Raw genomic sequence first — 15,454 nt, 5'->3', positions numbered from 1 at the left:
TCCTTCTCCTTCTGTGCCTGAGAGGAACCCCAAAAACGGCTGGAATCACCCAAAATTACACACCCAGATCCTCCCACCATCACCCAGCTTTTTCTCCTTCTGTGCCTGAAAGGAACCCCAAAATTGGATGGAATCACCCCAAAATTACACACCCAGATCCTCCCACCATCACCCAGCTCCTTCTCCTTCTGTGCCTGAAAGGAACCCCAAAAACGGCTGGAATCACCCCAAAATTACACACCCAGATCCTCCCACCATCACCCAGCTCCTTCTCCTGCTGTGCCTGAAAGGAACCCCAAAATTGGATGGAATCACCCCAAAATTACACACCCAAATCCGCCCACCATCACCCAGCTCTTTCTCATTCTGTGCCTGAAAGGAACCCCAAAATTGGATGGAATTACCCCAAAATTACACACCCAGATCCTCCCACCATCACCCAGCTCTTCTCATTCTGTGCCTGAGAGGAACCCCCAAAACGGCTGGAATCACCCCAAAATTACACACCCAGATCCTCCCACCATCACCCAGCTCTTTCTCCTTCTGTGCCTGAAAGGAACCCCAAAATTGGATGGAATCACCCCAAAATTACACACCCAAATCCGCCCACCATCACCCAGCTCTTTCTCATTCTGTGCCTGAAAGGAACCCCAAAATTGGATGGAATTACCCCAAAATTACACACCCAGATCCTCCCACCATCACCCAGCTCCTTCTCCTTCTGTGCTGAGAGGAACCCCAAAAACGGCTGGAATCACCCCAAAATTACACACCCAGATCCTCCCACCATCACCCAGCTCCTTCTCCTTCTGTGCCTGAGAGGAACCCCAAAATTGGATGGAATCACCCCAAAATTACACACCCAGATCCTCCCACCATCACCCAGCTCTTTCTCCTTCTGTGCCTGAGAGGAACCCCAAAAACGGCTGAATCACCCCAAAATTACACACCCAGATCCTCCCACCATCACCCAGCTCCTTCTCCTTCTGTGCCTGAGAGGAACCCCAAAATTGGATGGAATCACCCCAAAATTACACACCCAAATCCGCCCACCATCACCCAGCTCCTTCTCCTTCTGTGCCTGAAAGGAACCCCAAAATTGGATGGAATCACCCCAAAATTACACACCCAGATCCTCCCACCATCACCCAGCTCTTTCTCCTTCTGTGCCTGAGGGAACCCCAAAAACGGCTGGAATCACCCCAAAATTACACACCCAAATCCGCCCACCATCACCCAGCTCTTTCGCATTCTGTGCCTGAGAGGAACCCCCAAAAACGGCTGGAATCACCCCGAAAATTACACACCCAGATCCTCCCACCATCACCCAGCTCCTTCTCCTGTGCCTGAGGGAACCCCAAAAACGGCTGGAATCACCCCAAAATTACACACCCAGATCCTCCCATCATCACCCAGCTCCTTCTCCTTCTGTGCCTGAAAGGAACCCAAAAACGGCTGGAATCACCCCAAAATTAAACACCCAGATCCTCCCACCATCACCCAGCTCCTTCTCCTTCTGTGCCTGAGAGGAACCCCAAAATTGGATGGAATCACCCCAAAATTACACACCCAGATCCTCCCACCATCACCCAGCTCCTTCTCCTTCTGTGCCTGAAAGGAACCCCAAAATTGATGGAATCACCCCAAAATTACACACCCAGATCCTCCCACCATCACCCAGCTCTTTCTCCTTCTGTGCCTGAGAGGAACCCCAAAAACGGCTGGAATCACCCCAAAATTACACACCCAGATCCTCCCACCATCACCCAGCTCCTTCTCCTTCTGTGCCTGAAAGGAACCCCAAAATTGGATGGAATCACCCCAAAATTACACACCCAGATCCTCCACCATCACCCAGCTCCTTCTCCTTCTGTGCCTGAGAGGAACCCCAAAAACGGCTGGAATCACCCCAAAATTACACACCCAGATCCTCCCACCATCACCCAGCTCCTTCTCCTTCTGTGCCTGAGAGGAACCCCAAAATTGGATGGAATCACCCCAAAATTACACACCCAGATCCTCCCACCATCACCCAGCTCCTTCTCCTTCTGTGCCTGAGAGGAACCCCAAAATTGGATGGAATCACCCCAAAATTACACACCCAGATCCTCCCACCATCACCCAGCTCTTTCTCCTTCTGTGCCTGAGAGGAACCCCAAAATTGGATGGAATCACCCCAAAATTACACACCCAGATCCTCCCACCATCACCCAGCTCCTTCTCCTGCTGTGCCTGAAAGGAACCCCAAAAACGGCTGGAATCACCCCAAAATTACACACCCAGATCCTCCCACCATCACCCAGCTCCTTCTCCTTCTGTGCCTGAGAGGAACCCAAAAACGGCTGGAATCACCCCAAATTTCACACCCAGATCTTTCCATCATGACCCAGCTCCTTCTCCCGCTGTGGAGATCACCCTAAAACCGACCCCTCACCCCAAAACCTGCCTGGGACCCTCCCCAAATCCCACCAGCACCCCAAAACCTGCCCTAGAGCCCCCCCAAATTCCCCTCAACCCCCCCAAAACTCCCCCCAGCCCAGCCCGGGGGTCTCCTCCCGCTGCTCCTCAGGTGTGCAGGGCACCCCCAAACCCGTTTTAGGGACCCCCCCTCACCTCCTGCTTGTTCTGGGGGAGCTCCTCGGCCGGGGGGGGCTGGGAGGGGGCTGGGGGGGGCGGGGGGGGGTGGGGAAGGGGCTTCCTCCTCTTCCTCAGCCCCGCTGAGCTCCACGCCCAGCAGCACGCTCAGCGTCGTCATCACCCGCGGGTCCTGCAGCTTCCTGGGGAGGGGGCAACGGGGGCCTTGGGGGGGGCTGCACCCCGAAATCCACATCCCAAAACTGCCCCGAGGGGGCTGCACCCCAAAATCCTCATCCAGAAATTCCCCCGAGGGGGCTGCACCCCAAAATCCACATCCAGAAATTCCCCCGAGGGGGCTGCACCCCAAAATCCACATCCAGAAATTCCCCCGAGGGGGCTGCACCCCAAAATCCACATCCAGAAATTCCCCCGAGGGGGCTGCACCCCAAAATCCACATCCAGAAATTCCCCCGAGGGGGCTGCACCCCAAAATCCACATCAGAAATTCCCCCGAGGGGGCTGCACCCCAAAATCCCCGTCCTAAAACTCCCCTGAGGAAGCCGCCAAACAAACTCCTCAGTCCCTGCAAGCCCCTTCCAAACCCCTTCCCAGGACCCCAAAACCCCTTCCCTGTCCCCCCGAGCCCCTCCCCACCCCCCAAAGCCCCCTCCCAGCCCCCCAAAACCCCTGTCAAACCCCTCACACTCCCCCACAACCCCTCTCAACCCCTCCCAGCCCCCAGATCCCCTCCCCAGCCCCCCAAACCCCTTCCAGGACCCCAAAACTCCTTCCCTGTCCCCCAGAGCCCCTCCCCAGCCGCCCAAAACCCCTCTGAAACCCCTCCCCAGCCCCTCCCCACCCCCCAAAGCCCCCTCCCAGCCCCCCAAAACCCCTTTCCAGCCCCCCAAAACCCCCCAGAGCCCGTTACCAGCCCCCCAAAACCCCTCTGAAACCCCCTCCCCAGCCCCTCCCCACCCCCCCAAAACCCCTCCCAAGACCCCCAAAACCCCTCTCAAACCCCTCCCAGCCCCCCAAAACCCCTCCCCAGCCCCCAAAACCCTTCCCAGCCCCTCCCCACCCCCCCAAAGCCCCTTCCAGCCCCCCAAAACCCCTCCCAGCCCCCCAAAGCCCTCTCCCAGCCCCTCCCCACCCCCCCAAAGCCCCCTTCCCACCCCCCCAAAACCCTTCCCAAGCCCCCCAAAGCCCCTCCCAGCCCCTCCCCAGCCCCCCAAAACCCCCCCAGCCCCTCACTGACGCCCCCAGCTGCCCGGGGTCGCTGCGCAGCGTCTCCAGCAGCCGCCGGTACTCGGGGTCCCCCAGCAGCCCCCCGCGTCCGGGGTCGGCCTCGAGCCGCGCCAGCAGGTCGGGGGCACTGAAGGGGTTCAGCAGCTTCCGCTCTGCAACGGGGTCACACGGGGCAGGCACCCCAAAATCCCGCTCAGGGCTTCAAAAATCCTGCTCTGGACAGCCCGAATTCGCACTTCTCCGCCTCCCCGGGACCCTGAAACTCTCCGGGCCACCCAAAATCTTCCAGGGTCGCTCAAAACCTCTTCGAGCCACCCAAAATCTTACAGCATACCCAAAATCTCTTCAGGCCACTCAAAACCTTTCAGGACACCCAAAATCTCTCCAGAGACACCCAAAAATTCTCCAGGCCACCCAAAACTTTTCAGGCCACTGAAAACTTCTCCAGGACACCCAAAATCTTCCAGGGTTGCTCAAAACCTCTTTGAGCCACCCAAAATCTTACAGGCATACCCAAAATCTCTTCAGGCCACTCAAAATCTTTCAGGGACACCCAAAATGTCTCCAGGACACCCTAAACTTTCCAGGGACACCCAAAATCTCTCCAGGCCACCCAAAACCTTCCGGGGCCACCCAAAACTTCTTCAGGCCATCCAAAACCTCTTCAGGCCACTCAAAACTTTTCAGGACACCCAAAATCTCTCCAGGGATGCCCAAAACTTCTCCAGGCTGCTCAAAATTTTTCAGGAACACCCAGAAGCTCTCCAGACCACTCAAAACCTTTCAGGGATACCAAAAATCTCTTCAGAGACACCCAAAATTTCTCCAGGCCACTCAAAACCTTCCAGAGCCACTCAAAACCTCTCCAGGCCACACAAAACTTTTCCAGGACACCCAAAACCTATCAGGGCCACCCAAAATGTCTTCAGGCTACTCAAACTCTTTCAGGGACAACCCAAAACCTTTCAGGGATGCCCCAAGCCTTTCAGGGCCACCCCAAAATCTCTTCAGGCCACTCAAACCTCCCTGGGACCCTGAAACTCTCTGGGCCACCCTAAACCTTTCAGCGCCTCCTAAAATCTCTCCAGGATCACCCAAACTTCTCCAGACCACCCAAAATCTCTTCAGGGACACCAAAACTTCTCCAGGGCCACCCCAAACCTTTCAGTGCCACCCCAAACCTTTCAGGGCCAGCCCAAACCTTTCAGGACCACCCCCAAACCTTTCAGGGCCAGCCCAAACCTTTCAGGGCCACCCCAAGCCTTTCAGGGCCAGCCCAAACCTTTCAGGACCACCCCAAACCTTTCAGGGCCAGCCCAAACCTTTCAGGACCACCCCAAACCTTTCAGGGCCAGCCCAAACCTTTCAGGGCCACCCCAAGCCTTTCAGGGCCAGCCCAAACCTTTCAGGGCCACCCCAAACCTTTCAGGGCCACCCCAAACCTTTCAGGGCCAGCCAAACCTTTCAGGACCACCCCAAACCTTTCAGGGCCAGCCCAAACCTTTCAGGCCACCCCAAGCCTTTCAGGGCCAGCCCAAACCTTTCAGGGCCACCCCAAACCTTTCAGGACCACCCCAAACCTTTCAGGGCTAGCCCAAACCTTCCAGGGCTAGCCCAAACCTTTCAGGACCACCCCAAACCTTTCAGGGCCAACCCAAACCTTTCAGGGCCACCCCAAACCTTTCAGGGCCACCCCAAACCTTTCAGGGCCACCCCAAACCTTTCAGGGCTAGCCCAAACCCTTTCAGGACCACCCCAAACCTTTCAGGGCCAACCCAAATCTTTCAGGGCCACCCCAAGCCTTTCAGGGCCAGCCCAAACCTTTCAGGGCCACCCCCAAACCTTTCAGGACCACCCCAAACCTTTCAGGGCTAGCCCAAACCTTCCAGGGCTAGCCCAAACCTTTCAGGACCACCCCAAACCTTTCAGGGCCAACCCAAACCTTTCAGGGCCACCCAAACCTTTCAGGACCACCCCAAACCTTTCAGGACCACCCCAAACCTTTCAGGGCCAACCCAAACCTTTCAGGGCCACCCCAAACCTTTCAGGGCTAGCCCAAACCCACCCCAGGAGCTCCCCCAGCCCCCCAGAGCCCCCCTACCTGCCAGCCTGGTCTCCACGCCGCGCAGGCCCTGCAGGAGCTGCTCGTTGCCCGGGTCCCGGGCCAGCCCCTCCTCGTAGGTGGCCTTGGCCTCCTCCAGGCGCTGCAGGAACTCCAGAGCCGCCGCCTTCCGCGAGTAGCCCTGGGGACACGGGGGACAGCGGGGCACAGCGCTGAGCCGGCCTCCCAGGGACACCCAGAAGTTCTCCAGGCCACTCAAAACCTTTCAGGGACACCAGAACCTCTCCAGGCCACTCAAAACTTCTCAGGGACACCCAGAAGTTCTCCAGGCCACCCAAAACCTCTCCAGGCCACTCAAAACCTTTCAGGGACACTCAAAATCTTTCCAGCAACACCTAAAACCTCTCCAGGCTGCTCAAAATTTTTCAGGAACACCCAAAATCTTTCAGGGACACCCAGAAATTCTCCAGGCCACCCCAAAACTTCTCCAGGCTGCTCAAAATTTTTCAAGAGAACGCAAAATCTTTCAGGGATACCCAGAAGTTCTCCAGGCCACCCAAAATCTTTCAGGGCCACCAAAAGTCTCTTCAGGCCACTCAAAACCTTTCAGGCACACCCAAAACTTCTCCAGGGACACCCAAAACCCTCCAGGGTCACCCCAAACCCATCCCAGGGCACTCCCCCAGCCCCCCAGAGCCCTTCTGTACTTGAGGGTCCCATGGGGTGGGGACCCCTCCCCCACCACGGTCAGACCCCCACCCTGACCTTCCATGGGATCCCCCATGGTCAGACCCCCTGAGACCCCCCCAGTCCTGTCCCTCCATGTGCCCCCCACACCCCCCCTCTCCCCCCCCCCTCATCCCCTATTCCTCCAGCCCCCCCACGTGCCCCCCCTCAACCCCCCATCTCCCCAAATCCCCCCCTCCTCCCTGAGCCCCCCACACCCCCTCATCTCCCCAAATCTCCCACACTCCCCCCTCACCCCCCATCCCTCCATCCCCTCACATGCCCCACACCCCCCCCAATCTCCCCATCTCCCCCCCTCCTCCCCGAGCCCCCCCACACCCCCCACACCCCTCACATCCCCCAGACCCCAATCCCTCCAGCCCCCCACACCCTCCCATCTCCCAAATCCCCTCCTCCTCCCCAAATCCCCCCACACCCCTGACATCCCCCAGACCCCCATCCCTCCACATTCCCCCCTCACCCCCATCTCCCCAGATCCACACCCCCTCCTCCCCGAGCCCCCCAGGCCCCCCTCACCCCCATCTCCCCAAATCCCCCCCTCCTCCCCCGAGCCCCCCAGGCTCCCATCCCCCCAAATCCCCCCCATCCTCCCCGAGCCCCCCAGGCCCCCCTCACCCCCATCTCCCCAGATCCCCCCAGGTCCCCCTCACCCCCATCTCCCCAAATCCCCCCTCCTCCCCAAATCCCCCCACACCCCTGACATCCCCCAGACCCCCATCCCTCCACATTCCCCCCTCACCCCCATCTCCCCAAACCCCCCCCAGGCCCCCCCGGTCCCCCCGAGCCCCCAGCCCACCTTGGCCCAGTCGGGCCGCAGCTCCAGCGTGCGGCAGGCATCGGCCAGGGCCCGCCCGTAGTCGCCCAGGCGCGCGTAGGCGGCCGAGCGGTTGCTGAACAGGACGTGGTTGTTGGGGTCCCGCGCGATGGCGGCCGAGTAGTGCCCCACGGCCGCCCCCACGTCCCCCGCCGCCAGAGCCCGGTTCCCCCGCTCCTTCAGCTCCTGAGCCTGCGGGACAGGGAGCGGGGACGGAGCGGGGAACGGGAGAGGGGACGGGGACGGGACAGGGAGCGGGACAGGGAGCAGGAACGGGACAGGGAGCGGGGACGGAGCGGGGAACGGGAGAGGGGACGGGACGGGGAACGGGGAGGGGAGAGGAAATGGAGCGGGACAAGGAACGGGAGAGGGAACGGGACGGGACAGGGAGCGGGAACGGAGCGGGGAACGGGAGAGGGAGCGGGGACGGGACAGGGAGCGGGAACGGGAGAGGGAGCGGGGACGGGAACGGAGCGGGAACGGGAGAGGGAGCGGGGACGGAGCGGGGACGGGGACGGGACAGGGAGCGGGGACGGAGCGGGGACGGGAGAGGGAGCGGGACGGGGAACGGGAGAGGGAACGGGGACGGGACGGGGAACGGGAATGGAGAGGGAACGGGAGAGGGGACGGGAGAGGGAATGGAGCGGGACAAGGAACAGGAGAGAGAATGGGGACGGGAGAGGGAACGGGAGAAAGAATGGAGAGGGAACGGGAGAAAGAATGGAGAGGGAACGGGAACGGGACACGGAACAGAAACCGGACAGGGAACGGGACAGGGAACAGGAACGGGAGAAGAAATGGGAGAGGGAACGGGAGAGGGAACGAGAACAGGAGAGGGAACGGGGACGGGACAAGCAACGAGAAAGGAAACAGGAGAGGGAACGGGACAAGGAACGGGAGAGAGAACGGGGACAGAGCGGGAACAGGAGAGGGAACGGAGCGGGACAGGGAACGGGAGAAAGAATAGAGAGGGAACGGGAAAGGGAACGGAGAGGAAACGGGACAGGGAACGAGAAAGAGAATGGACAGGAACGGGAACGGGACAGGGAACAGGAGCGGGAACGGGAGAGAGAACGGGACGGGGAATGGAGCGAGACCGGGACAGGGAACGGGAGAGAAAGAGGAGGAACGGGGACAGGGGGCACGGGAACGGGAGAGAGAAGGTGAGGAAGAGGAGGCACGGGACAGGGGAGAGGGAGAGGAGGCACAGGAACGGGAAGGGAGGAGAAAGAGCAGGAACGGGGAGAAGGAGAGGAAGAGGAGGCAAGGGGACGGGGAGGGAAGATGATGAAGGAGAGGAGGGTAAAGAGACGGAGGAGAACAGCGAAGGGCCGGGAGCAGCAAGGTGCGAGGAAGATGAGGAGGACGAAGGTGTCAGGAAGGCAAGAAGGATGACAGCGTGAGGGAGACGAGAATGAAAGTGTGAGGAAGATGACGATAATGAATGTGCGAGGAAGATGAAGATGAGGAGGATGAAGAGGCACGGGAGAGCAAGTGGCAGGAAGAGAGAGAAGAGCGACAGCAACGAGGGGCGTGAGCAAGGCCGGAAGATGAAGATGAGGGAGGTGAAGATGAAGGAGAAACGAAGAGGAGAGAAGGAAAAAAAAACAAGAACGTGAAGAAGGAAGCACTGCCGGAGACCCCAGACCCCTCAGCTCCTCGGGACCCCCTCAGGGACCCCCAGACAAGGCCAAACCCCCCGAGCCCCCTCAGGCCCTGCCATCCCCTCAGAGCGCCCGGAGCCCGGCAGCGACCCCCGAGCCCCGCTGGGAGCCGGCCCCGCTCCGGCAGCGCCCGCAGCCCGCCCCGGTTCCCTTCGGGCCGCCCCGGCTCCCCTCGCTCCCCCCCGGGCCGCCCCGGCTCCCCTCAGGGCCGGGCCGCCCCGGCTCCCCTCAGGGCCGGGCCCCCCCCACCTCCTCCATGGCCGCGGCTCCGCTCCCGCCGCTCCCGCGCCGCCCTCTGGAAGCTGCTAGAACCCCGCGGCCACGCCCCCCGCGCCCCATTGGCCGCGCGCCCCGCCCGCCCGCCCCCGCGCGCGCTCCCATTGGCTGCCCTCCCGCGCTCCCGCCTTCCCATTGGCTGCCGCGCGCAGAGGGGCGCGCCCTCTAACCAGAGCCGCCCCCCCCCCGGCGGAAGCCGGCATCGCGGCCCGCCCCCGCGCGCTCCCATTGGTAGACTCTCCCGGCGCTGGGCGCTGATTGGCTGGGCTCCTCAGGGACTTCTGGAATTTTCCGCTTCTCCCATTGGCTGCGAGCGGCGCTGGTCACAGAGGACGGGGAAGGGGGGGGGAAAGGAGGGCGAGGTGGAGACGGAGCGCGCCCCCCTGGCGGCGCGGAGGTCTCGCTGGGAACGGGCGCTCGCGGGGGCGTGGTTTGCACAAAAGGGGCGTGGTTTGTACGAAAGGGGCGTGGTTTGCACTAAGGGGGCGTGGCTTGCACGGGGGACCCTCACCCGTGGCCCTGGAGGAGAATCCCCGAGGTCCCTGGGGGGGAATGGGGGGGCGAGTGACCCCCGCGTGACCTTGGCAGGGCCCTGGTGTGACCCCCCCCTCCCCCTCCCCCACCGCTCCGAGGGGTCCCCGTGTCACCACCCCCACCCCTCCCGTGCCACCCCCCCCGTCACATCCCCCCCACCCCAAATTTCCCCCCCGTCCCACGGGAAAGAGGCGCCGGCAGGAAAAGGAGCCGCTGGGTTTATTGGGGGGGGGTCCAGAGGGGGGATTTGGGGTCCCCCCTTGGGTCGGGTTTGTCCTGATTTTGGTCCTTTTCTCCCCAAATCCAACGGCGCGGGCGGGGGGAGGGGTGAAGGCACCTGGCGGGGGGGGGAGGGGAAGGGGGGGCACGGGGGGAGGGGGGACCCACCCCGACCCCTGGGTCCCCCCCACCCCCCGGCTCTGTCGGGGCCTGGGGTCCTCCGGGAGGCCCCAAGCTGGGGGGGGGGTCGTGGCTGTCGGGGTCTGTCCACCCCCCAAAATCCATTCCTGCACCAAATCTGCCGTTTTTTCCCCCGCAAAAAGCCGCGGTGCCGAAAAAAAAACAAAAAAAAACCCAAAAAAAAACAAAAAAAAAAAACCACCTTAAAAAATCCAAAACGCCCCTAAAAGTTTCCCCCGCAATGTCCTCAGAGCCGGGGCCCGGGAGGGGCCCCCCCCTAAAACGGGCAGGGGGTGTCCCAAGAAAGAGGCCGCCCCCTCCCCCCCCCCCCATCAGGACCCCCCTGCCCCCCCCCCCGTGCGGCACCGGCCCCCCCGGTACCCCCGCACGCCGGGGGGGGGCGGCGGCGGCGGCGGCGGGGGGGGGGGGGTACACGGTGCGGATCCCCCCCTCCTCCGGGGGTCGCAGCGGCCTCAGCGCCAGCCTGCCCCCCCCCCCCGCCGCCTTTGGGGGGCTGCGGCGCCCCCAGCCCCATCCTCCTCCTCCTCCTCTTCCTCCTCCAGCACCCCCCCCAGCACCCCCAGCACCACCCCGGCCGCCGCCGCCGCCGCCGCCCCCAGAGCCGCGGCCGGGGGCAGCGCCGGGGGGGCGTCCCGGGAGGGGCGGCGGCCGGGGGGGGGTCCCCGGCCCCGGCGCGGGCTTGGGCGCAGAGCGGGGGCGCGGCGGGGGGCTCCAGGGCGGCCAGGCACACCCGGTACGGGGCCCGCGGCTGCAGCGCCCGCACCACGTACTCGCCGCGCTCGCCCCGCACCAAGGTCTCGGTGACGGCTCCGCCGCCGGGCCGCAGCCAGCTGAGCCGCAGCGACGCCCCGGGAGGAGCCGGCGGCCACCGCACCCGCAGGGCTCCTCCGGAGCCGCCTGCACCCAGAGCCCCCGGCGCGGCGGCGGCCGCTCCGCCCGGGGACACCGGCGGCGCGGCGGGGGACGCGGCCGCGCCGCCGGCCGGGCTCTCGCAGGCGTCCATCTCGCCGCGCAGCTCGCCCACCGGCAGCCCCCCGCAGCCTGGCCGGCGCCTGGCACAGCAGCCCCCGCACCTCCAGGCGCGGCGGGGCGCGGCGCCGCAGCCAGTCCCGCAGCCAGGCCAGGTTGCAGCCGCAGAACCAGGGGTTGTTGCGCAGCCCCAGGTGGCTCAGGCTGCCCAGGTCGTCGAAGAGCCCCCTGGGCAGCGTGGTCAGGTTGTTGTCCGACAGGTCCAGCCTCTCCAGCGCCCTCATCCTGGCCAGCGCTCCGGCGGGCACGTGGCTGATGGCGTTGGCGGCCAGCGAGAGGCGGCGGAGCCGGGCTCGGGGCAGGTTGGCCGGCGGCGCCGCCAGCGCGTTCCGACCCAGCGACAGCTCGCTGAGGTTGCCCAGGCGGCTGAAGGTGTCGTCGGCCATGCGCTGGTTCGCCAGCAGGTTCCCGTCCAGCACCAGGCGCCGCAGCGCCGGCAGCCCCTCGAAGGCCCGCAGCGGGATGGTGTGGATGCGGTTGTCGTCCAGGCGCAGCTCCTCCAGCGCCGGCGGCAGCCCCGCGGGGACGCTGCTCAGGTGGTTGCGCGAGAGGAAGAGGAGGCGCAGCCGGCGGTTCTCGGCGAACGCGTCCTCCTCGATGCCGGCCGCCGACACCGAGTTATCGTCCAGGTGCAGGCGCTCGAGCAGCGGCGCCCGGGCCAGCGCCCGGCGGTCAGAGCCCCCGCACGTTGTTCTCCTGCAGGTGCAGCTCCCCGCAGCGCCGGCGGCAGGTGAGCCGGCAGCTGCTCCAGCGCGTTGGCGTACAGGTAAAGCACCCGCAGCGCCGGCAGCCGGCCCAGGCGAGCCGGGATGCCCGCGTCGCCGATGCGGTTGTTCTGCAGGAACAGCGTGGTGGCACCGGGAGGGAGCCCCTCGGGCACGGCCGTCAGCCCGCGGTCGTTGCAGTAGACGCGGCCGCCGAGCAGCGGCACACGGCCGGGGCAGGCCCGCGCGGGGCTCAGCGCCGCGAGGATGAGGATGGTGATGGTGGTGGTCGGCAGGCGGGGGGGTCCCCCCCGCGGTGCCCGGGTTACGGGAGGGACGGGGAGGGGGAGGGGGAGGGGGGGCCATGGGTGGATGGGTGGCCTGTGGGGGAGGGGGGGGGAGGGGGTCAGTGGGGTCTTGAGACCCCCTGGGGGGTGAGACCCCTCCCCAGCCTGACACCAAACGCAAGGCAGGACCCCCGCCCCCATTAAAAGGGAATCAGGACCCCCCCCCCATTAACAGGGGACCAGGACCCCCAACTTGACCCCAAAATAAAGGCAGGACCCCCAGCCTGGCCCCAAATTAAAGGAAGGACCTCCCCCCCCCCCATTAAAAGGGGGATCAGGACCCCCCACCCATTAACGGGGGGACCGGGACCCCCAACTTGACCCCAAATTAAAGGCAGGACCCCCACTCTTTAACGGGAGACCAGGACCCCCAGCTTGACCCCAAATTAAAGGCAGGACCCTCCCCCATTAAAGAGGGACCAGGACCCCCAGCCTGACCCTAAATAAAAGGTAAGACCACCCCCCCATTAAAAGGGGACCAGGACCCCCAACTTGACCCCAAATTAAAAGCAGGACCCTCCCCCATTAAAGGGGGACCGGGACCCCCAACTTGACCCCAAAATAAAGGCAGGACCCCCCCCCATTAAAGGGAGACCAGGACCCCCAGCCTGACCCCAAATCAGAAGCAGGACCCTCCCTCATTAAAGAGGAACTAGGACCCCCAGCCTGACTCTAAATAAAAACCAGGACCCCCCCATTAAAATAGGACCAGGACCCCCAGCCTGACCCCAAATTAAAGGCAAGACCACCCCCCATTAAAGGGGGACCAGGACCCCCAGCCTGACCCCACAGAGAGGGCAGGGACCCCTCTGCACCCCCCATTAAAGGACCCCCCCCAAATTCCTCCTGAAGCCCCCTCCCCGACCCCACACGCAGGCCAGGGACCCCCAAAACGCCCCCGGCCCCCCCATCCCGGGGGTCCCACCGCCCCATCCCGGGGGTCCCACCGTTCCAGGTGTGTGGGGCTGGGGTCTCACCTGGCTCCCCTCTCTCCGGGCGGGCTCCTGGTGCCAGGCCGTGCCTACCGGCCCCGGTGCTCCATGGCCCCCCCCGCCCCGCCGGGGGGGGCCGCTGCGGGGGTGGGGAGGGGGCGTCAGCCATGGTGGGGGGGGGGTCCTGGTGTGACGCCCCCCCCCTTCATGTGTCACCTGCCAGGACCCAGGTGTCCCGGCCCTTCCCCCACCCCCCCCCGGGGGCCAATTAGCAGCGTGGCTAATGAACCCCCCCTCATTAGCAGCGCCTCGTTAGTGACCCCCCCCCGGGACCTTCGGGACCCCCCCAGGGACCCCCTTGCGTCAGCCCCGGCCTCGGGGGGGGGGTCAGGTGACACCCCCAGAGGGGACACGGGTGACACCTCCCGCGACCCCCCCGCGAGCCTCTGGGGGGGTCTGGGGGGGGTTTTGGGGGAGCCCACGGGGGTCCCATGGAGATGGGGGGGGGGGGGTCGCTGATCCCGCCCCCCCCCCTCCTGGAGCATCCTGGGGCTCCCGGGGGGGGGGTCCCGGGGGGGTTTTGGGGGGTCTGGGGGTGCTGCTAGGAGGGGGGGGGGTGTTTTGGGGGCGTCAGGCCCCTTCCCTCCCCTCCCCCCTTCCCCAGCCCGGACGGGTCCCTCCCCCCCCTCCCCTCCCCCCCCCCGGAGCATCCCCGCGGTACCGGGAGGGTCTGGGGGGGTCCCGGGGGGTCCCGGGTGGGATTTGGGGAGCTGGGGGGGGGTCTCTCAGGGTGGGGGAGGGCGCGCCTGGGTGTCCCCCTCCCCTCCCGGCCGGCCGGGCCCCTCCCCCCGGGCTGGCTGGAACATCCCCGGCAAGGGGGGGGGGCACGGCGGGTTTGGGGGGGCTGGGGGGGGTCCGGAGGGGTTTGGGGGGGGTCCCTGGGTGTGGGGGGGGGGTCGCTCCGAGGGGTCTCGGGTGGGAACGGGCCCCCGCTCCGGCCGAACGGACCCTCCCCCCACCCCCCACCCCCCCCCGGGCTGGAGCATCCGCGGGTACCGGAGGGGGGAGGGGATGGCGGAGGGGCTGGGTTTTGGGTGGGGGGGTCCCGGGGGGGGGTCAGGGGGTCCTTACCGGGTGGCTGCCGGGCGGCGCGTGCGGGCCCGGCGGCGGGCGGCGGCGGCTGCGGGCGTGGGAAGGCGGCGGCGGAGGGGGGGCCTGGGGAGGGGGGGCCGGACCGGGACCGCCCCCCGGTGCGGGGGGATTTGGGGAGGGGGGGTTGGATCACACCGGGACCCTCCCCCCGGTGCGGGGGATTTGGGGAAGGGGCGGGTGGATCAAACCGGGACCCTCCCCCTCCCCGGTGTGGGGGGGTTTGGGGGTCGCGGTGAATGCAGGGCTGGAATTTGGGGAGGGGGCGGTGGCGCTTCCCTGCCCTCGGGTTTTGGGGAGGGGGGGGGTGGGAATGGCATGGGACCCCCCCCTCACATTGGGGAGGGGCGGATTTGGGGGTCCTGGGGGGGGGGGTTCTGTGTCCCCTCGCAGTCCCTGCCCCTGGGACGCCCCCTCCCCAAAATTCCCCCCCCCCCGACCCTTCACTGGGTTCCACCCCGACCCCAAACCTCCCCCCCAGCCCCATTTACCCCCCAGACCTCAGAGACCCCCGAGTGTCGCCCAAAAGGGTCCCCAAATCCCTTCAACCCCCAAAACCTGCCCCAAAAGGGGGTCCCGGACCCCTCAACTGCCCCCCAAAAGGGGGGGCCCCCAGCTCCTCCCACCCCCTCGGCTGCCCCAACTCCCCCTCCCCACCCCAAACTCCCCCTCCCCACACCCTCATCTGCCCACAAACGCCCCCTCCCCCACACCAACATCTCCCCCCACCCCAAACTCCCCTTCCCACCTCAAAACTCCCCCCTCCCAACCCCTTCCTGCCCCAAACTCCCCTCCCCACCCCAAACATCCCCCTCCCCACCCCAACATCTCCCCCCACCCCAAACTCCCCTTCCCACCTCAAAACTCCCCCTCCCCAACCCCTTCCTGCCCCAAACTCCCCCTCCCCAGCCCCCCAGAGAGCCCAACCCCCCTCCCACGCCCTGCCCCGACCTC

The 15,454-nt window shown here is 65.2% G+C and overlaps 2 protein-coding genes across 2 annotated transcripts; both read right to left on the bottom strand.

The window, feature by feature from the left end:
* Positions 1–2,268: 2,268 nt before the first annotated feature.
* On the bottom strand, positions 2,269–9,452 carry STIP1 (stress induced phosphoprotein 1). Its single transcript, XM_064406489.1, has 6 exons — positions 9,359–9,452; positions 7,428–7,637; positions 5,924–6,065; positions 3,833–3,974; positions 2,614–2,777; positions 2,269–2,321 (listed from the first exon to the last, which is right to left on the bottom strand). The coding sequence occupies exons 1-6, from the start codon at positions 9,446–9,448 to the stop codon at positions 2,296–2,298; spliced, it is 774 nt and encodes a 257-aa protein (XP_064262559.1). The 5' UTR covers positions 9,449–9,452; the 3' UTR covers positions 2,269–2,295.
* Positions 9,453–9,550: 98 nt separating this feature from the next.
* Positions 9,551–13,461, bottom strand: LOC135292282 (leucine-rich repeat transmembrane protein FLRT1-like). The gene is given in 6 exon segments (XM_064406491.1): positions 9,551–9,704; positions 10,906–11,363; positions 11,365–12,042; positions 12,044–12,079; positions 12,081–12,453; positions 13,445–13,461. Coding segments are annotated over 6 exon segments (1,716 nt in total).
* Between the last annotated feature and the right edge of the window lie 1,993 nt (positions 13,462–15,454).

The sequence above is a fragment of the Passer domesticus genome, unplaced genomic scaffold (assembly GCF_036417665.1).
Source record: "Passer domesticus isolate bPasDom1 unplaced genomic scaffold, bPasDom1.hap1 HAP1_SCAFFOLD_268, whole genome shotgun sequence".
Lineage (NCBI taxonomy): Eukaryota > Metazoa > Chordata > Aves > Passeriformes > Passeridae > Passer > Passer domesticus.
Note: the sequence above shows the minus strand (reverse complement) of the source record. Positions and strands in the feature narration are given on the sequence as shown.